Source organism: Hippopotamus amphibius, chromosome 11, assembly GCF_030028045.1.
Source record: "Hippopotamus amphibius kiboko isolate mHipAmp2 chromosome 11, mHipAmp2.hap2, whole genome shotgun sequence".
Classification (NCBI taxonomy): Eukaryota; Metazoa; Chordata; class Mammalia; order Artiodactyla; family Hippopotamidae; genus Hippopotamus; species Hippopotamus amphibius.
In genome coordinates this window covers 39645251-39667800 of record NC_080196.1, presented here as the reverse complement: position 1 = coordinate 39667800, position 22550 = coordinate 39645251, and the positions used below count along the sequence as shown (strand labels likewise).

Genomic DNA, 22550 nt, shown 5'->3' with positions numbered 1-22550 from the left:
AAGAGCATAGGTAAGCTTATAGACTCTTTGGTAAAGTGGACACATCCTGCTGGGGGTTAGAAAAATGGTTTCTATCATCTTTTCCAACAAAAAATGTGTGTGAACAACATAGAACTGAAAGACAAGAATAGTTTTCACTCTTCATTCTCTCATTCAGTAAGTATTAAGTACCTACTGTATGCCAAGCACTATTCTAGATGAAAATAGCAAAGAAAAGCAGAGAACAAAACAGACAAAATCCTTGCTTTAGTGGAATTTACATTCTAGGGGATGGAGATGGACAAGAAACAGGTATATAATACAGCAGGTAGACATATACAGCAACTTCCCATTAGCTATCTATTTTACAGTTGGTAGTGTATATATGTCTGTGCTACTCTCTCACTTCGTCCCAGCTTTCCCTTTGCCCCCCACCCCAACCCCGTGTCCTCCAGTCCATTCTCTGCATCTGCATCCTTATTCTTGCCCTGTCAATTTTTTTTTTTAATGGATGGGAAAGTGGCTTAGATGTAGAAAATAAACAGTAGAAATATTAAGAGCTTCTCTGGGTTGAACAATGTTAACAGCATCCCCTGGGAATCAGTGTTATTTAATGTTTCATAAACGATTAAGAAAAAGGAATACTTTGAGACATTTCTAGGTACACAAATTATACTCTGCTTTCCACATAGTGAAATGTCAAGTCAATAGGGAGCATCTCCTGGAATGTTTGTAAAGCTATGTGAGTTGGCTGGAAAGTAGCAGATGACTTGCCCTGTGGACAAGTGTATGGCAGCTCACATAGGTGGAAGACAATTCAGGTGACATTTTTAAGACAATGAACTCTGAGCTGGCAGCTGCCACCAAGGAAAGGGATCAGAAGTTGCTGGAGATTATCCCTTCAAGACATGAGCTCTTGTAAAATCCAAAATGCTAGTAAAAGTTCTAGTGGTCCAGAATAAAGACAAAACATTAGCTTCACCAAAAACCTCAGGAAATCCCTTTTGGATCTCAGTATGCAGTGCCAGCCACTGTATCCTAAGAAAAAGAAGAGCCAAATAAAGGCAGCTTAAAGGATTAAAAGGATAGAGGGGCTTTTGTTTGATGGAGCAAATGCCCATAAAGGTGACTATCTGAGACAAGATAAGACGAAAGTCTATAAAACATGAGAAATTCAGAGAAAATTTAAATAGCCCCTTTCATACAATCTCATAATTGTTAAATTAGGGGACAAATGAAGCTTGAAAATGGAGGTATTTCTATGTAGAAAGGGGCCATTAGAGGGCATATAAAAGAAGATCTTTTAGAGCTTCCAATATGTGGAAGGACTGTGCTAGCAGTGACCAGGAGTGGGTGTGGGGAACAATCAGCCCATCTCAGCAGTCCTTCGTTGGGACAAAAACTGCTCTGGACTAGGGTGTGCTCCCTGCCCATCCTCCCCCCACCTCGAATCACTGTGGTATACAACCACAGAAACTCAAAAAGAGCAAAAAACACCGACAAAACATTCACAGGATTCAAAACGCTAATATTAAATCTCATTCTGAGTCAAAACTAGGTTGAAAACAAATTCAAGGGTGAAGGATTTATAATAGATTAATAAGGGACATTAAGGATGTTTGAGGGTATGTCCTTAATCTTTGTGATTCACGCCTTGGAGATGTGCCATGTCCTCTCAAGAAATGTTACTTGGTAGTCTGAATTGGATAGATAAAATAAGAATATTTCCTAACAGTTTGTCAGCATCTGGGTTCTCATACTCAGAAAGTGATAGTTACTGGTTGAAACAGAGATTTCATCATTTGAATTTCACTCACAGTCCAAGTCTTTTAATAGTGACCAATTACCTAAGGAGAGAAAGGCTCTTATGAACCAACCGTTACTCACGTGTTGGACAGTTAGCAACTCTGGGCCATCGGGTCAGTATTGATCTTCCTCCACAGATTAAAATATATCAGCGTCTGAACGGAACGGGGTGGTGGTGGGGGGAGGGTAGTGTCATTGATTTGGGAGATGTTAGAAACGGGCTGCAACGAACACATGGGCCCTTATTTTGGGGTCAAAGATTTATGTATATAAATATATATGCTCTCTCTTTCCAAAAAATATTAGACTCAGGAACCTCATTACCCTCCAAAGAAAACAGTACCCTCTCCTTCCCATAGGTCCCTTTCTTTACCTGCTTCTTCTGCCTGGATTAAGGAACTTTCAGCCCCGCCTCCCGGCTCGTCCAAGCTCCGCCTTCTCGGTTCACCTGTGTGCCCAGCCCCTGACGTCATCGTTCGGCTTCAGCGGCCTGCAGGATTCCGGCTCCCGATTGGTCTGTCTGACCACGGCCTGCGCAGCCCACCAATGGCAGCGGCGCTGGGTGGGGGGGTGCCCACATCCAAGATGGCGCCCCCGGGAGCTGGGAGCGGGTGAGCAGCAGCGGGGAAGCGGCCTGGGCTGGCCCTGCGATTGCGGGGTCCTGGGGGCATCTCGTTGGGTACCCCCCTGGCCCGCCTACAAGGCCTTCCCCGGGCCGGAGCAATGGCCGCCGAGAACAGCAAGCAGTTTTGGAAGAGGAGCGCCAAGCTACCGGGGAGGTGAGCCCAGGACGCTGAGAAGAGGGGAATTGGACCAACCCCTCCAGATCCTGAGCCCTAAATCCCGCGGGCCTGGGGCGTCAGCGCCCCAATAAGGCCGGTTTGGGAAACCTGGACGGGGGGAGCTGGGGCTGCGCAGTGGCGGTAGGACAGCTGTCAGGGAAAGGTGCGGGCGGCGAGCTTTGGAGATGGCTGGGTGTGGGAGCAGATCTGGGTCTGGGGGCGTAGGGCTCTGGAGGGGCTGTCCTCAGCCGGGAGGTGGCTGGAGTTCGGGCACAGGGGCCAGTGGAATTGGGTGAATAGTCAGTGTTGGTCCTGGGTTTGGAAGGCCATCCCCGGAGCTGCTTCTCACTTTGAACGGAACTCCTTTGGGGGGGGTGCGGTGGTCTCCACCACGCACAGGTGGTTGTGTGCACGAGGATGGCCCCTTCTCTTCCTCCCCCAGCTCTGCACGTACGAAGTTTTCTCCTGGACACCCAAAAACGTTCTAGTGGGAGCTTGGGATCGTCTGCCGGGGGACAAGAAAAGAGGAAAATTCTTAAGCGCGACCTTACTTTAACTTGAGTTGGCCTTTTCCCATTAGGAATTATTACAGGGTGACCTAGAATCGAGATTATGTCTTTAGCGTTTTCTAAGGATTTATTCAACCCCAAGTGACCTCTTCGCCTCTGCCTGGTAATATACTTCTTGTGCAAATGCATTAAATTCTTAAATTCTAAAGTTGTTTAGTTGGAGAACAGACTTTCTAAGTTACTGTCCACTCCCACCACCACCCCCTTTTTGGTATGTGTTGAATCTCTTAGCAATTGTACATTCATCAGTCTAGTGTTGGTTTATAGTTTCAATTTGGGGGTAGCCCTGAGGAGTAAAAGGAGAAGTATATGTTTCCATCTTAAATTTAAGATTTCTGACAGCCACAGTCTACTTAATAGTGAAATTCATGTTTGGTTGTTTCCCACCTGCTACCCTTCCTAATTGATTGATTCAGGGATAATCCTTTAAACCTGTGGCTTTTTTTTTTTTTTTTTTTTAATAGCAAGAGAGAAATGAGGGTTGGTGGTTGCTATCTAGCAGTCTTGTTTTATTTAGGATCCTGTTAGACACATGGGAAACAGCTTTTAGTAATACAAGGGGAATGCAGTGCTGAAATACCTTCAGATTAAAGTGCTGTGGAATCACAGTGTTAATATTAATGCTAAAGACTTCTGTGTTTTTAGATAGGCACCACTTCCTGCCAACTGACCCTCTTCCTTCCTGGTCTAGGGAGCTCTCCAGTCTCTCTAACTGCTGTTCTCTGAGCTCTGGGGTTTTCCATGGTGAGATCATTCAATTTTGACACCCGAAGGTTATAATCAGAATCTATGGGAAAACTGGAAATCAGGAAGCAGTGTTTGAGATGTGGGACATGGCATAGTCTTTTGCGCCTACTGTCTGCCGGTCGTTATTAACAAGTTTTGTTCTCTGTATTTCCTCTTTTGGATTGTAGAAACAGTCATCTTTTTTGCAGAGCATTACTTTTGTGAGATAGGAAGAGGAATCTTTTCAGTTTCTTCAATTTTCTGGCTTCCTTTTTCATTCTGAAGAGGAATATAGAGGGATAGAAGAGAGAATATTTGAGTTCTGAAAGACTTGGATTATTATGGTACTGTTATCTTTGTGATTAAGGACAAACGATTTACTTAATCTCTTCAGGCCTCACTTTCCTTATCTGTGATATGAGGATAAAAATACTTTCTTCAAGATTCCTGTGAGGACTGAGTTAAGCATCCTATTTGTAAAGAACCTAGGGCAGTGTTTATTTAGCACATTATAGTTGCTCAATAAATACTAGTTATTAGTATTACTGTTATTATTAGAGAAAGTAAACATTTAAAAGAATGTTTCTGTGATCCTTACTCCAGTACTAGATATTTATTTTCATTGTTTATCTTAAGACATAAAATGTTGCCACAATCCGTAATAGTTTTTAGTACCTTGCTTGTTGAAGAGAGAGATTGTTCAGCTGAATGCCTTTAGCAGAGAAGTCCCTGGAGCCCCTGATTATGGAAGAAAACTAAAGTTCTTTTAGGTAGAAAGTGCTTTGATTTAAGGAAAATGTTAGGACATTTTCTCAAGAACAGAACTTTTGAATTTGTACTCTTTTAGTCACACTGAAGAAAAACTTTCTTCAGTTTGGGAAATGACACAGATAACTGTGTCTAGGTCCATGGCAACCTAGAAGTGAAACTAGTTTATTCTTTGCAAATTAAAAGGTAAAAATTCAAAACGATGGCAGATTACTTTCAGTTTCTTTGATCATGATCCAGCAACCTTAATTACAACAAATAGGAATTTTATGTAGTAAAATAGCCTCAAGTTCAAAATGAATTAAACATCCTTTTGTAAAATAACTTTATTGAGATAATTCACATATCATAAAAATTCACCCTTTTAAAGTGTGTAAGTCAGTGGTAGTTGGTGTATTCATCTAGAGTATAAATGGTTTTGTGCAACCATCACCACTAATTTCAGAACATTTTCATCACCCCACAAAGAAACCTCATAGCCATTAGTAGTCACTCTGCATCCCTCCCTCCCCCCCGGCCCCTGGCAACCACTAATCTTTCTGTTTCTACGGATTTACCTATTCTGAACATTTCATATGAAAGGAATAATGTGATATGAGCCCTTTTGTGACTGATTTCTTTTATTAAGTGTAATGTTTTCAAGGCTCATTCATATTGTGGCGTATATCAGTAATTCATTCCTTTTATGGCTAAATAATATCCCTTATATGAATGTACCTCATTTTGTTTATCCATTCATTAGTTGATGGACATTAGGGTTGTTTCCACTTTTTGACTATTATAAATAATGCTATGAGATTCAGGTGCAGGGTTTTGTGTGAAAGTATGTTTTCTATTCTTTTGAGTATATGTAGGAGTGGAATTGCTGGGTCATATGGTAATTCGATGGAATTAAACATCTTTTTAGGTTCTCTCAGTTATTCATAAGAGCCCCATGTACTTAATACATCAAATGGTCCTTGTGCAGATGCCTCAGAAGACAGGAGGCAGTATGTACCATGTGGTTAAGAATACAGGCTCTGGAAACTTGAAACTAGTAGATAAATAAGTTCTGGAGAGTTAATGGACAGCATAGTGATTATAGTCAACAACACTGTATTATAAACTTAAAAGTTGCTAAGAGACTAGATCTTAATTGTTCACACCACAAAGAAGAAATGATAATTATGTGACATGATAGAGGTGTTAGCCAATGCGACAGTGGTAATCATATTGCAGTACAGTCACCCCTCAGTGTCTGTGGGGGTTGGTTCCAGGATCCCCTCAGATGCCAAAATCCGCAGATGCTCAAGTCCTTTCTATGAAATGGTACAGTTGGTCCTCCATATCCGTGGGTTCCACATCCATCGCAGATTCAACCAACTGTGGATCAAACTTCGGAGGACGACTATAAATGTATTGAACCAAACTAACAGAATGTACACCTTAAACTTATACAAGGTTGTATGTCAATTATATCTCCAAAAAAGGAGAAAAAACAAAAAAGAATACAAGCTCTGGAAACTGACTGCCTGGTTTCAAATCCCAGCTCTGCCACTTTCTGTGTGACCTTGGGCAAGTTACTTAACCTCTTTGTGCCTTAGTTTCTTCATCTGTAAAATGGGGACAGGCTATCTACCTTATAGTCTGTTATGAGGCTTATAAGGCTGTCATGAGGATTAAATGAGGTAATGCATAGAAAGTACATAGAAGGTACTTACTAATATTAACCATTATGAAAATGATAGTTGTGATTATAGTAGCTCCTGTTTTTATTTGTTTCTCCTACTTGCTCTAGTTTCTGAAAATGGAATTGAAAAACTTTGATCAGTGATGTGTCTGGAGCCCCCAGTGAGTCCTGGGTGGAAAAAATACCACCTTTTGTTAATTAGGCAGAGGGTTTATGGAGGCACAAAGAAGCCTAATACAGGGTCACTGTGACTGTCAGGGTTTCATTAGCAATGAGGAGTATGGTTTTGAGCAATGGTTCTCAAACTTTAACAAGTCACCTGGAGGGCTTGTTAAAACAGATTGCCAGGCCCCACTTACAGAGTTTCTGATTCAGTAGGTCTGAGATGGAACCTGAGAAGTTGGGCTTTAAAGAAGTTCCCAAAGGATACCGCTGCTGCTAATCTGGGAGCTGCACTTTGAGAACCACTGAGAAAGATAGCCCTGAATTAGATTGAAAGAAACCTGATTTCTAGTGCTGGATGCTTTTGCCATATGGATAGAGAACAATTTTTTTAAGCTCCTGTGAATCTATTCTGTCCATCTCACTTAATGGTCCCACCATACACCAAGTTCCTCAGACCAAAAATCCTAATGTCTTTCATTCTTCTCTTTCTCTTTCTGCCACATCCAATTCATTAGCAAGTCCTGTGTTGGCTTGTCAGAATATATCCTGAATGTGAGCTGTTCCCACCACTTCTACCCCTACTACCAGAAACAAACTGAGTCCTCTCTTGCCTGGACCACTGCTGTACCTTCCTAATTGGTCTCCCTGCCGTGAGTGGAGTTGGTGCCCCTAACCCCTGTTGTTCAAGTCAGCTGTAGTTAGGAGGCTACTGCAGTTAGTAGAGGAAGAGGCCATGAGGGCTTGGACTAGGGCAGTGGCAATAAAGGACGAATTTGGGAATATCTACAGGACTTGGTAAATCATTGGGTGTGGGGAGTAAGGGAGAAGGAGGTGCCAAAGAGATGTCACCTTCAGGTTTCTGGCTTAGGTGGTCAGGTAAGATTGTGGTGTCCTATCAGGAAAAGCCACATTTTCAGACAATGTACTTAACTATTCCATGCTCAGTTTCCTTATCTATGAAATGAGAAGTTTGGATTAAGTGAGCTCTGAGGCTCTTACCAGTTCTGAAGTTGAATGTTAAACTTGCCAACTCCAACTCGTGTCACTGGATATTTCTCTTTTGTTCTGTCACTCACAAAAAGCATGATTAATAGCTCAGAGTAGATTTGGTGTGGAGGGCGGCACTGAAGGAGGGTTTTTCTCTCTTGTGCTTTTGAACGTAGTGGGTCACTGGCCCCACCGAACGTGTCGAGTGTCACAAAGTTGTGGGATGTTAGAACTGCACCCTAAGAGCACTGCCAGTGAGGAAACTGGGGCCAGAGAGAAAGAGTGACTTGCTCCAAATGACGCTGCCCATTTCTTGACCCCTGTTCCACTCTCTGCTGCTGCTCACCCCTTCTCTCAGTCTCTGCTAAGAGTTAGACAACCTCTGTTCAAGCACCTCATCCAGGCCAAGGGTGTGGATGCTTCCATTGCAAAGATGTGGATGAGACTTGGAATAGGAGAGCCCGGCTCGTTTCCCACATTCTTATTTCCAGTCCTTCTGGGAAGGGCTTCTCCCTCTTTTTAAGCAGAAGTGTTTATCGTTAAAGTCAAGGAGCTCTTTTAATATTCAGTGAAGTTGAGAAAAGTGTCTAATCACTTGAATTACTTGAGGAGCCCGCAGATTTTTAGCTGAAACTTTCTCTGTCATTTGATCATTTTTCATAACATTAATGAATGTGATAGTAGACTCCGTATAATGGTCCCAGCCTGTCTGGGCAGATACGTTACCACCTATTCTTAGCTTGGAAATGCTTTACTGATAAAATCGGTGACTAGGAGATACTAAATTATCACTGAAACAGCGTGGATCCCGTTCTGGAAGACTTCCACCCAGTGAATGTGTGACCCTGCATTGACTGCCAGCATGTTTGGCTTTAAATTGGATAACTCTGTTCCCATGTTTGCTTTAGCTTCTCTGTCAGTGCTGAACAAACACCTGTTGATTTTTTCCTACCAAGCTTTTTGCACTGTTCTGTCTATACAGACCAGCTATGCCAATACATTCTGTGATGTTGGTTTATTAAAGAGAACGACGGAGGTTGACCAAGATTTTTGCTTCATTTTGTCTTCATTGCAGCACAGCCCGTGGCATTCTTTTCTCTGTGTGTGCAGTGTGATTTCTCTGAGATGCAGTGTGATTGCCTCTTGTTTTTAGGTCTAGCTAGACAGAAGTCAGCTTAAACAGAGGCCTGGGTTTTGTTTGTTCCGGCCTTGACTCACTAAGTATTAAGTGCCTGCTGGTGTGTGTCACCCTCTGCCAGGTGGTAAGGGGACTACAGAAAAAGACATGGCACCACTGCTGCTCTGTAGAAGCTGAACATCCACTTGGCAGGGCAGCTTCCCCTGGCGAGAATGCCCCATGTTGTTGTCTTTCTGGTTTTTCCACTTAGCATATGCTACTTTTGTAATCAAAAAAACTTAAAAGCAGAACTGTGTAAAAACATATTGTTGAGTGAGAAAAGCAAGATGTAGACCGATATGTACATGCAGTCTTTTATGTAAAGTTTTAAAACATAAAAAAGATATTGTATGTTGTTTATAGATACATGAATATATGTAGAAGTATAAAAACAGATGGGAAGGATTTCATACCCACTTCCAGATAGTGGTGATCTCTTCGGGAGGCAGGGGAACAGGTCTGGGGACTGCAACTGGGACGTCAGAAGTCTCTCTATCGCTTTATTTTCTTTAAAAAAGAAATGTGACAAGTGTTAATATTTGTTAAATCAGAGTGATGGGTTCATGGATGTTTGTTATATTTCCCTCTGTACTTTGTGTTTGAAAATGTGAATTAAATGCCTTTTACACTTGTGGTAGAGCAAATATTTTTTAAATTTGTGTTGGACAAATCAGCCAACCAGCCGTGAAATTAAATAATATTTAAAGTAGCATTTATGGGACTTCCCTGGTGGTGCAGTGGTTAAGAATCCGCCTGCCAATACAGGGGACACGAGTTTGAGCCCTGGCCCGGGAAGATCCCACATGCCGCGGAGCAGCTAAGTCCATGTGCCACAACTACTGAGCCTGTAGTCTGGAGCCTGCAAGCCACAACTACTGAAGCCCACGAACCTAGAGCCCGTGCTTCACAACAACAGAAGCCACCTCAATGAGAAGTCCACACACCATAACAAAGAGTAGCCCCCGTTCACCGCAGCTAGAGAAAGCCTGCATGCAGTAACTGAAGACCCAATGCAGCCAGAAAAAAAAATTAATTAAAAGAAATAAAAATAAAGTAACATTTATGATTTAGCATCAAAGGAAGTTATAAATACAGTGTGATTCCATTTACATAAAGTTTTTAAAACATGCACAATACTATATATTGTTGATGGATACACACAAAGAAAATGTAAAAACAAAAATGAGGGTGAAAAATGCCAGATTTAATAAAGTGGTTTCTTAGGAAGGGAGGAAAAGTTGTGCTAGGGTTTCAACTCCGTAATGTTTTCTTTCTTTTCTTTCTTTTTTTATTTTTTTTGGCCACTCCATGCAGCATGTGGGATCTTAGTTCCCTGGCCAGGTATCGAACCCACGTTCCCTGCATTGGAAGCACGGAGTCTTAACCACTCAACTGCCGGGGAAGTCTGATAATGTCTTATTTCTTGTGTAGGTGTTAAGCACCTACCTGGGTGTACCTTATATTATGATCTAAATCTAGTTTATTTTTTTTAAAGCAATATAAGCCCTGATTTCTGTATTTCAGGGAATCAGAGAAGGCATGGGTTAGTGGATGCAGGGGGTAGGCTCAGAGAAAGTCTCATGGGGCAGGGGGTGTAGAATTTGAAGGAAATTTTTAGGATGGATAAGATTTTGAAAATGGAGTAGGCAGAAGAGCCCAGTTTAGTATTTAAGGTGTTTTTGGAAGGTGGAGTGGAGACCAGCCTGCTAGAGTTGAGTTTGGATTTGGAAGGAGTAGATGGTACAGGTTGATAGGTGAATTATACATGCCAGGAAATTGAGCATCTTAATCACCAGGTTCTTTCAGTTTGTCGTCATTTAGTCTCTGTGATGATCATCTGGGCTTCTCTTCCTTTTCTAACTTCTCTGTTTTGAGATTCAATAAACTGATAAATTATACAAAGTATTCCAAGTCGGATATATCATGGTTTACTTCAAGAATATGTTAGCAAGTTCAATTTAGGCTCCAATACCTTTGCTGATGAAGTCCATCATTTATCTGGGCCTTTCTGGCTGTGCCAGCACATCGGGCTGACATCTTTAAAAAAAAAAAACAGAGCCTACCATGATTTTAAGATCCCTTTCCTGGATGGTAATTGATGCCCTTTGGCCCTTAAACTTGCACAGTTAGGATTGCATTTTTTCCTAATGGATTACTGGCAGGTGGTAATACTCTTTTATGGAGAGAACCTAAGGATTCTCTCTCTCTCTTTTTTTTTTAATTTTTTTTTAATGTCTGTGTTTCTCTTTTATTTACTGGCTGTGTTGTGTCTTCGTTGCTGCACACGGGCTTTCTCTAGTTGCGGCTTGCAGGGGCTACTCTTCCTTGCGGTGCTCAGGCTCCTCATTGCCGTGGCTTCTCTTGTTGCGGAGCTCAGGCTCTAGGCGCTTGGGCTTCAGTATTTGCAGCACATGGGCTCAATGGTTGTGGCTCACAGGCTCTAAAAGGCAGGCTCAGTAGTGGTGGCACACAGGCTTATTTGCTCCACAGCACGTGGGATCTTCCTGGAGCAGGGATTGAACCTGTGTCCCCTGCTTTGGCAGGCAGATTCTTAACCACTGTGCCACCTAGGAAGCCCAGGATTCTCTCTTGTTTCTCTACTCAGTCACCCAACCCAACTTGCCCATTGAGATCTTTTTTTTTTAATTAATTAATTTATTTTATTGGTCGTGTTGTGTCTTTTTTTGCTGTGCGCGGGCTTTCTTTTGTTGCGGTGAGTGGGGGCTACTCTTTGTTGTGGTGCACGGGCTCCTCATTGCCGTGGCTTCTCTTGTTGTGGCGCACGGGCTCTAGGCGCGTGGGCTTCAGTAGTTGCAGCACATGGGCTCAGTAGTTGTGGTTCATGGGCTCTAAAGTGCAGGCTCAATAGTTGTGGCGCATGGGCTTAGTTGCTCTGCGGCATGTGGGATCTTCCTAGAGCAGGGATCAAACCCATGTCCCCTGCATTGGCAGGCGGATTCTTAACCACTGTGCCACTTAGGAAGCCCCACCCATTGAGATCTTTCTGCAAAGTTTATTCTCTGGTCTTTATATTTTACCAACATAGAAGTTTATGAACTTGGAGAGTTCAAGTGTACTCAGAGTATTTGCAAACATTAAAGTACAGATCAGTGGCCCTTTGGATTTTTGTTTGTGCTTTTTGTTTTGTCTCAGCTTTCTCTCCCTAAGCCAAACTTTCCTGTATTCTTTAATCCCTTGTATTTTCTCTCTTCTTTTCCTCTGCCTAGGAAACTCTGCAAACACATTCAAGTAGTATTGTTTGTATTTCTGTGGTAGTACATGTGATGGTTTATTTACAAATTACTTAACCTTCCAGAGAAGTTTAGGGAGTAGAAATTCTTACCACTAAAAAGGTCAGGGCCGTAGTCATAACTAAAGATTGTACACAAGAATATTCTCTTTGGAATCTTAGTAGAAATCAATGTGAAAATTATCAAATTGGCTGCATTTTTATCTAAAAGCAACTTTAGGATTACATCTGTTATGTCAAAGTAGGTACGTGGTAGGTAAACTTGTTCTATTTTCTAAATGTTGGGTAAGGAATAAATTACAAAAATTGGAAGGAGGAAGAAAACCAACATTTCTTAAGCACTGAGTTCACCTCACTATTTGTTAGTGTTACTACATGCAGGAATTGTGTTAAAGGGCTTTTTACGCATTGTCCTATTTAAACCTCCCAACCCTCTTAAGACTGTTTTTTTTTTTTTTTTTTTTGACTGGGTTGGGTCTTTGTTGCTACACATGGGCTTTCTCCAGTTGTGGCAAGTAGGGGCTGCTCTTCTTTGTGGTGTGTGGGCTTTCTCAGTGAGTGGCTTTTCTTGTTGCAGAGCACGGGCTCTAGGAGCATGGGCTTCAGTAGTTGCAGCACATGGGCTCAGTAGTTGTGGTACATGGGCTTAGTTGCTCCGTGGCATGTGGGATCTTCTTGGACCAGGGCTTGAACCCACATCCCCTGAATTGGCAGGTGTATTCTTAACCACTGTGCCACCAGGGAAGTCCTGCTTAATTTATTTCCTAAAAAGTTGATCACGTACACAATACTAATTTAGAAAGGTACAAAAAGGTTTGTACTGAAAACTAAGTCTCTGCCATAGGGCCCTCCAGTCATCAGTTCCACTTCTAAACCACTGCTATTGGTGTCTTGTGTGTTCTTTCAGAGATACTGTATAAATACATAGACATAATCATATATAATTATGTGGATATATTTTATTTTTAAGATTTTTACAAAAATGGAGATTATGCATACAATTTTGCATCTTTTTTCTTTTCTTTTTTAAAACATCCCTTATTTTATTTTATTTTTATTTTTTTGGCTGTGTTGGGCCTTCGTTGCTGTGCACGGGCTTTCTCTAGTTGTGGTGAGCGAGGGCTACTCTTTGTTGCAGTACACAGACTTCTCAGTGTGGTGGCTTCTCTTGTTGCGGAGCATGGACTCTAGGCACACGGGTTTCAGTAGGTGTGGTGTGTGGGCTCAGTAGTTGTGGCTCTCAGGCTTAGTTGTTCTGCAGCAGGTGGGATCTTCCCAGACCAGGGATCAAACCAGTGTCGCCTGCATAGGCAGGTAGATTCTCAACTGCTGTGCCACTAAGGAAGTCCTGCATCTTTTTTCAATGAATGTTTCATGTTAGTAGGTATAGAATTGCCTCACTCTTTTTAACAGATGTACTGTAATTTATTTAACCAGTCCCATTGACGATAATCCTTTTTCTTTTAATAGGTGAGTTCAGCCCATTTATATTTATTGGAATGACTAATATATTTGGTTTTAGTTCTATTTTTAATATTTTCTTCTAAAAAATACTTCACTATCAGGACTGTACTTGCTTTGGGAGATGGGTGTGCATGTGTACATTCTGATGGTTTGAAAGGTTTATCTTTTTATTCTAGTAATTGCATATAACTTTATACCATATTTCTTCAGACAGTGTCTATTGACTCCCTGCCATCAGTAATGATGAAATTAGTAGTTATATTTCCTGCCTCCTCCTCACCTGCTTTTAGTTGATTATATTATTTTTCTTAGTATTATTTTATATATATTAAACATACTTATTCCTATATTACTTGAACTATCAGCTTTAAATATCTTTTGAGCATTGTCAGTAAAAGATGAAGTCAGTCTACTTATTTCAATCTTTTTTCTCCATCCCACTTTAACATTTTGCTAATTACATTATTTTTACATTCTCTTCTGCAAACATAAAGCCTCAAATTTAAGGTTCACTTTTAAGGTAAAATCAATTAAATGCTCGCCATCAGTCCTTTTGCCATAGTTTCTCCATTTATTTCATTATTAATTGAAGTTTTTCCTCTAGTAGTTTCCTCAGGAAGGAGTCAAGGAAATCTTACTCCATGAGTTCTTACATGTTGAAACATGTTTTTCTGTCACTTTTGTACTTAAACAACAGTTTGGCTTGATATACAGTTATGTTCAGGTCACTCTCTCTCTCTTTTTTTTTTTTTTTTTTAACTGTGAACCACTACAGAAAAGTACATGAAACAATTGTGTGGTACAATAACTTGATAAATAATCTCAAAGTGAACACCCCGGAAGCCCCCATGTCTGTTTTGTATCACACCTCCTTCCATCACCCCGGTGATAACCACATCCTTTTATGCTGATCACTCCTTGCTTGCTTTATAGTGTTACTACTATGGATGCATCCCTGAGCAATAGAGATCATTTTTGCTGGTTTCTGAAGTGTATATAAATAGAATTATACAATATTTACTCTTTTATTCTTTGCTTGTTTTTTTGCTCAACATGACATTTGTAAGATCCATTCGCATTACTTGCAGCCTTACTCCATGTATTTACATTGCTGTAAAGTATTCTATTATGTGAACACATGACAGTTTATTTCTCTGTTGATAGACACTTGGGTTATTTCTAGTTTGGGGCTAAAAGGATCCAGAATGTTATGAACACTTTTACATGTGTCTCCTGATACACATATCTATACATTTCTTTAAGGATATATATTTGGGAGTGAAAATACTGGGTCTTAGGGTATTCATATTTTGTTCTTCCTAGATATGGGCAAACTTTTTTGAAGTGCTCGTATCACTTTATACCCCTACCAGCAGTGTGTGAGAGTCCCTTGGGTCACCCTTCTCTTGATTTGTGGTGTTGCTTCACTGTCTTATAGTCCAAGTGGTCCTTTGGGGTAGGTGATATCCCAGTTTTACAGATGAGAAAGCGTATTCATTGTGGTCAGGTAATTTAGTGCAAATTTATAGAGGTAGTGGGTGCCACAACTGGCATTTGAACTCTGTCCTCTCCAACTCTAAAGCCTTTCCATGCTGCCTTCTTTACAGATAGAACTTCCTGACAATCAGTTACGTAAGGCACTGAAATCTCACCAGGGAAGATGAACCTTTTTTTTTTTTTTTTTTTTAAAGAGTAGGTTGCTATCCTTTGGCTTGGGTATAGTTGTTCTTGGAGGTAACCTGTTTCTCAAAGTCCCTTCCAATATTGTGATGCAGATAGTACTCACCCAACATATTTATTTTCCTGACAACTTGCTTATTCCTTTTTTCCTTGCTTTTAGCATCCAGCCTGTGTATGGAGCACAGCACCCTCCTCTGGACCCTCGGCTCACCAAAAAGTAAGTCAAGATATTTTTCCTTCAATGCATATACTTCTTCTAAAACCCCTGAACCCTCCTCTACTTTGCTGAAATGACTGTTTCCACTTTGACCTTTTCTAGCTTCTCCTCTGCTCTATTTTGGATCAGAAGATGAGCAGTCTTCTTACCGCTAAACAGTCCATTACTAAGTGGAAAATTAACTTACATCAGAGATTTTTTTCTTACATTGGAAGCTGGTAGGGTTTGGTGTTGGATTCTCTGTTCTATGAAAAGGTCTTTATTGATTAAATATGGCCCTGAAATTGAATGATTGGTGACCTTCTTCTGGTTTCTGGCGCCCACTGCTTCTGAATATGTATATATAGGTCTGCCCGGTCTGCCTGCTTCTTTACTTATTCTCTGAGAACCAGGCAGTCTTCAGGTCCTCTTTCTCTTTGACACACTCAAGGAAACCCAGCCAGACAGTGGAGTTAAAAGCTCCTTGGAGGCTGTTTATGCTAGTAAAATTCTAATAAATTATTTTCAAACACAACAGAGACCCTAGTTATATCCAAGATGTGTGGGTATGTATTCGTACCCCCAATTATTGCTTTATCACACCTTTCTCTCATGGGCCATCATTCAGCCACAATAAATTTAAATGAGGAGATAGGTCATCTTATCACATGTTCTAAGAACTTTGGCCTCTATCTTTTGGGCAGGCTTAATCTTAGAGACTTATTTCTAGGAAAGCTGTCCCTTGTAATGAAAGCTGAATGATTTGAGAGGTACAAGAGACCTAGGTTCTCATCCTTCAGGGGCCTGTGTGATAATATCTACCCTTTCTTCCTTCACAGTCAGTGGGGAAGTAAAGATAATGTACATTAAAGTATTTTGAATACCTAGAAAAATACATTATCAAATGTGCATTATCAGTATTTTAATATTCTTTTAATAACTTAATATGGTGAACTTTCTATAATTCTACCAACTCATTGTTTTTGCAATTTGGCCAATATGTAGAAGGTACAGTCTTCTGAATTACTGTAGAGGCATGACTGCTATTCATTGCTTTAAAATGAGCAGTTTTCATATCAGAAATCACTAGAGTGTAAGCTCTCTGAGGGCTGGGACTTAGTTCGCCACTATACCTTTAGCACCTAGAATAGCAGGTGGCACATAGTAGGCACTGAGTAAATATTTATGGAATGAAGGAATGAAATCCCTGCATTTACTTAGGCAATGGATTTTTCTTTAACGTTTCTTAGTATGTACCTTGTATTAGATCTTCTTAAGGGGAAACATGTTTTCTGTGATATTTCCATTAAATATAATGAATTCTATTTCCTGGTTTTACCAGCAGTGGACTATCTGGTCTGTTGGCCAGAGTAGCACGCACTGTTAATTACCTACCCAACAGTCTTCCCTTCCCCTACTTCCTCCTTGCTCAAGGACCATAGCTTTATTCAGCTCTTGAGCAGGCGACAATGTACTTAGAATAGGTATCTGGGTTAGTTTAAGTCTTTTATAATAATTCCTTGGTAATACCAGTGACTAGTCTATGATGGGCTCATCTCATTGGTTCTGGCTAATGAGATGTAAAAGAAAGTCTCCTGAAGGAGGGTTCTTGAAAGGATTTTCTTTTTTGATCAGAGAGATTATTTTGTGAAGAAAGCCACTTTTTGCCTCCACTCACATTTCCTGCTTTTGAATGTGTTAGTGTGAAAGTGAAATGTAACAGTAAACTTGTAACCTGAGGGAAAGACAAGAGAATTGCAGAGACACCAGCTCAGTGCCCTGACATCATGGTCTTTACAATTTAAGCATCATAGTTGAGTCTTCTCTTCCTTGCAGCCAGTTCTGTTCACAGCCAGGATTTGTTGGTTGGTAATAGATACATTCCAACATAATTTATAATGGCCTTTGATAAACACATGGCTAACGTAAAATCTGCCATCTACCTGTATATAAGGCAGTGGGATGTACTGTCCTATTTTATGTTTGGGTCAGAGTCCCCACACCTTGTCTGCACCTGTCATCAGCTGAGTTTTCCCTGATTCTGTGTTTAGGACAGGTCTTGAGTAGTATCACTGTATCCCAAACTGCCAAGGCAAACTCTATGTACTCTTGTTTTTCCCACCTGTTAATGATGTAAAACCATGCTTGCATTCATACTTTCAGTAGGAGTAGCTGTTGAGTTCTGCAGTTTGGGAGGAATAGAATTGTCACTGAATGAATTGCATCCCTTTTTCATGCACATGGTGGTTTGGTATTACTACTCTACAATGTGGGACAACATCTAGGTCTGCACTGGACCATTTTACAATTCCAGATTGTTACTATAAAACATTTATTGCCCTTATTTTAGTACCTTTGTTGGGGACATTTATTACTTGCACCCCTACATGATTATCATTCCACTTCAGGCTGCCATTAATTACTGTGCAGTTATCCTCCTCACAGCAGAAGCCTTTACATCGGGTCTTCAATCATCTAAACTGCACGAGCACAGCAAGTCATTCCCTGTCTGTGTATATTGACTTCCATTTGCCAGATTATTACCATTAATGATAATATTGCCTGCAATAACTTTTATAGCTCAGATAAAACTAGTCTTACTGCAGAGTGGCCCCATTGGCCACTTGATGGTATGACAAGCTTCTAAATTTATTGTTTTCTGAATTGACATCCTAGTTCTGAGTTATAAATCTAGTTCACGTGAAGCCACGCTAGTTATGGATGTGACTGGATTAACTCCCGACTTCCTGCACATCCCTTACCAGTGTCAAATAAATTTGTTGTATTTCTAAGTGGACAGCCATATCAGTAAAACAATAGTGTTAATCAAATTACAGAATAATTGATCTTTTGTTTCGTAACCCATATAACCTGTAGCCACTCTTTTTCAAAATATCCTTAGGTGTTTGTGTTACCATTTAACAAGTTATTAAGTTATTATTCATCCAACAACTAAGTTTCTCTCAGATGTGCCATTTATTCTGTTTTTGTGAGTTTTTAGTGTCACCTGCACTTTTTTTTTTTTGGCTGTGCCACACAGCATGCAGATTCTTAGTTCCCCAACCAGGGATTGAACCCGTGACCCCTGCCTTGGAAGCACGGAGTCAACCACTGGACTGCTGGGGAACCCACCTGCACTTCTTCTTTTTTTTTTTTTTTTAAAGTACTTTTATTGAGATATAGTTAACAGACAATAAACGGCATATATTTAGAGTGTACAAGTTGGTATCCCAATCTCCCAGTTCATCCCCCTCCCCCAACCCTCCCCACTTTCCCCACTTGGTGTCCATGTGTTTGTTCTCTACATCTGTGTCTCTATTTCTGCCTTGCATTTCCTCTTTCATAGTTGTTAGCATTTGCCTTATGTATTGAGGTGCTCCTGTATTGGGTGCATATATATTTATAATTGTTATCTCCTCTTCTTGGATGGATCCCTTGATCTTTATATAATGTCCTTTCTTGTCTCTTGTAACATTTTTTATTTTAAAGTCTATTTTATCTGATATGAATATTGCTACTCCAGCTGTCTTTTGATTTTCACTTGCATGGAATATCCTTTTCCATCCCCTCACTTTCAGTCTGTATGTGTCCCTAGGTCCGAAGTGGGTCTCTTGTAGACAGCATATATATGGGTCTTGTTTTTGTATTCGTTCAGCCAGTCTGTGTCTTTTTGGTTCATGCATTTCGTCCATTTGCATTCAAGGTAATTATTGATATGTATGTTCCTATTACCATTTTCTTAATTGTTTTGTTGTTGTTTTTGTTTCTGTAGGTCCTTTTCTTGTTTTATGTTTCCCGCTTAGAGAAGTTCCTTTAGCATTTATTGTAGGCCTGGTTTGGTGGTGCTGAATTCTCTTAGCTGTTGCTTGTCTGTAAAGCTTTTGATTTCTCCATCGAATCTGAATGAGATCCTTGCTGGGTAGAGTATTCTTGGTTGTAGGTTCTTCCCTGTCATCACTTGAAATATATCATGCCACTCCCTTCTGGCTTGCAGAGTTCCTGCTGAGAAATCAGCTGTTAACCTTATGGGAGTTCCCTTGTATGTTATTTGTCGTTTTTCCCTTGTTGCTTTTAATAACATTTCTCTGTCTTTAATTTTTGTCAGTTTGACTACTGTGTGTCTTGGTGTGTTTCTCCTTGGGTTTATCCTGCCTGGGACTCTCTGTGCTTCCTGCACTTGGGTAGCTATTTCCTTTCCCATGTTAGGGAAGTTTTCAACTATAATCTCTTCCAAGATTTTCTCAGGTCCTTTCTCTCTCTCTTCTCCTTCTGGGACCCCTATAATGCGAATGTTGGTGCATTTAACATTGTCCCAGAGGTCTCTTAGTCTGTCTTCAGTTCTTTTCATTCTTTTTTCTTTATTCTTTTCCACATCAGTGATTTTCACCATTCTGTCTTCCAGGTCACTTATTCGCCCTTCTGCCTCAGTGAATCTGCTGTTGGTTCCTTCCAGTGTATTTTTCATTTCTGTTATTGTGTTGCATATCTCTGTTTGTTTGTTCTTTAATTCTTCTAGGTCTTTGGTAAACTTTTTGATCTTTGTATTCAGTCTTTTTTCAAAGTCCTGGATCATCTTCACTATCATTATTCTGAATTCTTGTTCTGGAAGGGTGCCTGCCTCCTCTTCATTTAGTTGTTTTTTTGGTGTTTTATCCTGTCCCTTCATCTGGTACAAAGTCCTCTGCTTTTTCATTTTCTCTATCTTTCTGTGGCTGTGGTTTTTAGTTCCACAAGATGAAATACTGTTGATACTGCTTGATACTGCTGTCTGCCCTCTTGTGGAGGAAGCTATCTAGGAGGCTCCTGTGTACTTCCTGATGGGAGGGACTGATGGTGGGTAGGGCTGGGTGGGCGGAGCTCAGTAAGACTTTGATTTGGTGGGCAGAGCTCAGTAAAACTTTAATCTGCTTGTCTGCTAATGGATGGGGCTGTGTTCACACCTTGTTGGTTGTTTGGCCTGAGGCTACCCAGCACTGGAGCTTACAGGCTCTTTGGTGGGGCTAATGGTGGACTCTGGGAGGGTTCACGCCAATGAGCATTTCCCAGAACCCCTGCTGCCAGTGCCCCTGTCTCCTTGGTGAACCACAGCTGCCCTCCACCTCTGCAGGCAACCCTCCAACACCAGCAGGTAGGTCTGGTTCAGTCTCCTGTGGGATCACTGCTCCTTCCGCCTGGGTCCTGGTGAACACACTTTTCTGTGTGCCCTCGAAGAGTGGAGTCTCTTTTTCCCCCAGTCCTGTGGAGGTCCTGCAATCAAATCCCGCTGGCAAGTCTGATTCTCTGGAGATTCCTCCTCCCGTTGCTGGACTCCCAGGTTGGGAAGCCAAACATGGGGCTCAGAACCCTCACTTTAGTGGGTGGATTTCTGCCGTATAACTGTTCTCCAGTTTGTGAGTCACCCACCCAGCATTTGGGATTTGATTTTAACGTGATTGCGCCCCTCCTACCATCTCATTGCGGCTTTTCCTTTGTCTCCAGATGTGGGGTGTCTTTTTGGTGAGTTCCAGTGTCTTTCTGTCAATGATTATTCAGCATTTAGTTGTAATTCTGGTGCTCTTGCAAGAGGGAGTGAGCGCATATCCTCCTACTCCGCCATCTTAATCCTCCCACCTCCCACTTCTTGAATCTCTTTTTCTTCATCACTTAGTAGCTTCACAATCTTGGGCAAATTACTCAACCTCTCTGACCCTTAGTTTCCTCATCCATAAAATAAAAATAATAAGGCTCACGTCACAGAGTTGCTGTGAGGATTAAATGAGGTATCTGTGAAAGTGCTTTTTAAACTTTAATTTGGCACACAGATGTTAGGAGGTTTGGTGAAGGTGTCTATGTGAGGACAGTTTGGTTGTAACTTTGATATAGTTCTGTTTAAGTAATTTTGGTTAAACTTCAAGCCACTCTAGGGCATTATTGTGCCTTGGGTTAGTTATAGATTAGTTGGGACCATGTTAAAATGAGGCAGCCTATAAGCCAGAGACATCCCCAGCTAGAATTACTGGATTAATTTTCTTCTGTGACTACTGGGGTCAGAGGGGAAGAGAGATATTTCTCCTCTAAGGACCACATCCGTAGATGTGGCTTCGTCCCATTTTGGCTACCAACACACACAGCCTGTGTGGTATAGACAGGAGATTCTTCCTACAAGGAGTTAGGGCTGTCAGCTGTGGCCCCTTGGGGAAATTATAGCTGTGGTATAATGTGCTCAGTTTGCTTGGCAACAACTCTTCCCAGGCTGCAGACCCTAGTAGTCCTCAGCTCTCTTCTTTTAAGCAGGTTTTCCAGGTAGGGTAGTTAGAGAGCACATGCAGACTCTGCAGTCGGGTAGACCTGGATTTGGGCCCAGACTTTGCAGCCTGCTCATGACCTCGGGAAACCTCAGTTTGCTCATCTGTATACAGGAATAATAATAATAGTACCTTGTAGGCTTATGAGTGAGCATTAATAAGAAAATGGGTATATATAAATATTAATTAGTACAGAGCCTGGCACCTAGTGAATAGCCAATAAATGTTAACTACCATGTGCATATGAATTTATATTATATCCTCTAGAGAGAACAGCATTAATACACATGGAACATGGAAAAGCTTCAGAGCCTGAAATCGTCTCATCACTGTCACAGGTCTATAGCTCTTTCTGCTTCCACTGAGTGGTAACCCAGGTACCTTTTCACTCTCACGCTCCTCTTTCATTCTTTTTTTTTGATTGTTTTTGTTTTTGGCTGCACCGTGCAGCTTGGGGATCTTAGTTCTCCGACCACGGATTGAACCCGGACCCATGGCAGTGAAAGTGCCGAGTCCTAACCACTGGACCACTGGGGAATTCCCTAAAAAATTCTTAAGACATCAAAAGGGTATTTAGGAAACATTAACCAGAAAAAAATAGTCAGCCTTGGCATCCCAAGTACTCTGTATCGCTCCATTGGTTTCATCCTGTGCAATCTTGAGGTACACGTGGTCTCCAAGGAGGAAAACAATAACAGTAACCACATTCTCCTATGCAGCATTTTTTTGATGGCAGATCTTTCTTACACGTCTGCCTATTTGTTCTCGACAGTGGACCCTCAGGGGTGAGTACTGCAGACTCTGGATCCTGGATCCTCTTCTGTAGGGGGAAGCAGTCATAGTGGTGAGTCCAGAACGTACAGCCGGAGTGGGTCTGCAGAGGAGTAATTAGCCTCTGGCTCATGGGTGGATTTTTGATGTGGAGATTTTTGTGCTGCATCACCTGTTTAATTTTCTTTGATTTGGGCCCTTGTTCATTTTTTTTTTTAATATATATTATTTATATTTTGGCTGTACTGGGTCTTAGTTGCGGCACATGGGATCTTCA

The 22550-nt window shown here is 41.2% G+C and overlaps 1 protein-coding gene across 2 annotated transcripts in view; it reads left to right on the top strand.

Moving 5' to 3' along the window:
• Nucleotides 1-2316: 2316 nt before the first annotated feature.
• TBC1D22B (TBC1 domain family member 22B) overlaps nucleotides 2317-22550 on the top strand; it is a 64212-nt gene continuing 43978 nt past the window's right edge. Inside the window, exons 1-2 of one of the 2 annotated variants that reach the window (XM_057699686.1) lie at nucleotides 2317-2564; nucleotides 15183-15239. In XM_057699686.1, coding sequence (XP_057555669.1) covers nucleotides 15197-15239 — 43 coding nt within the window. In that variant the 5' untranslated portion in view covers nucleotides 2317-2564; nucleotides 15183-15196. The remainder of the gene's footprint in view (nucleotides 2565-15182; nucleotides 15240-22550) is intronic. The other variant, XM_057699685.1, reaches the window with a different exon arrangement.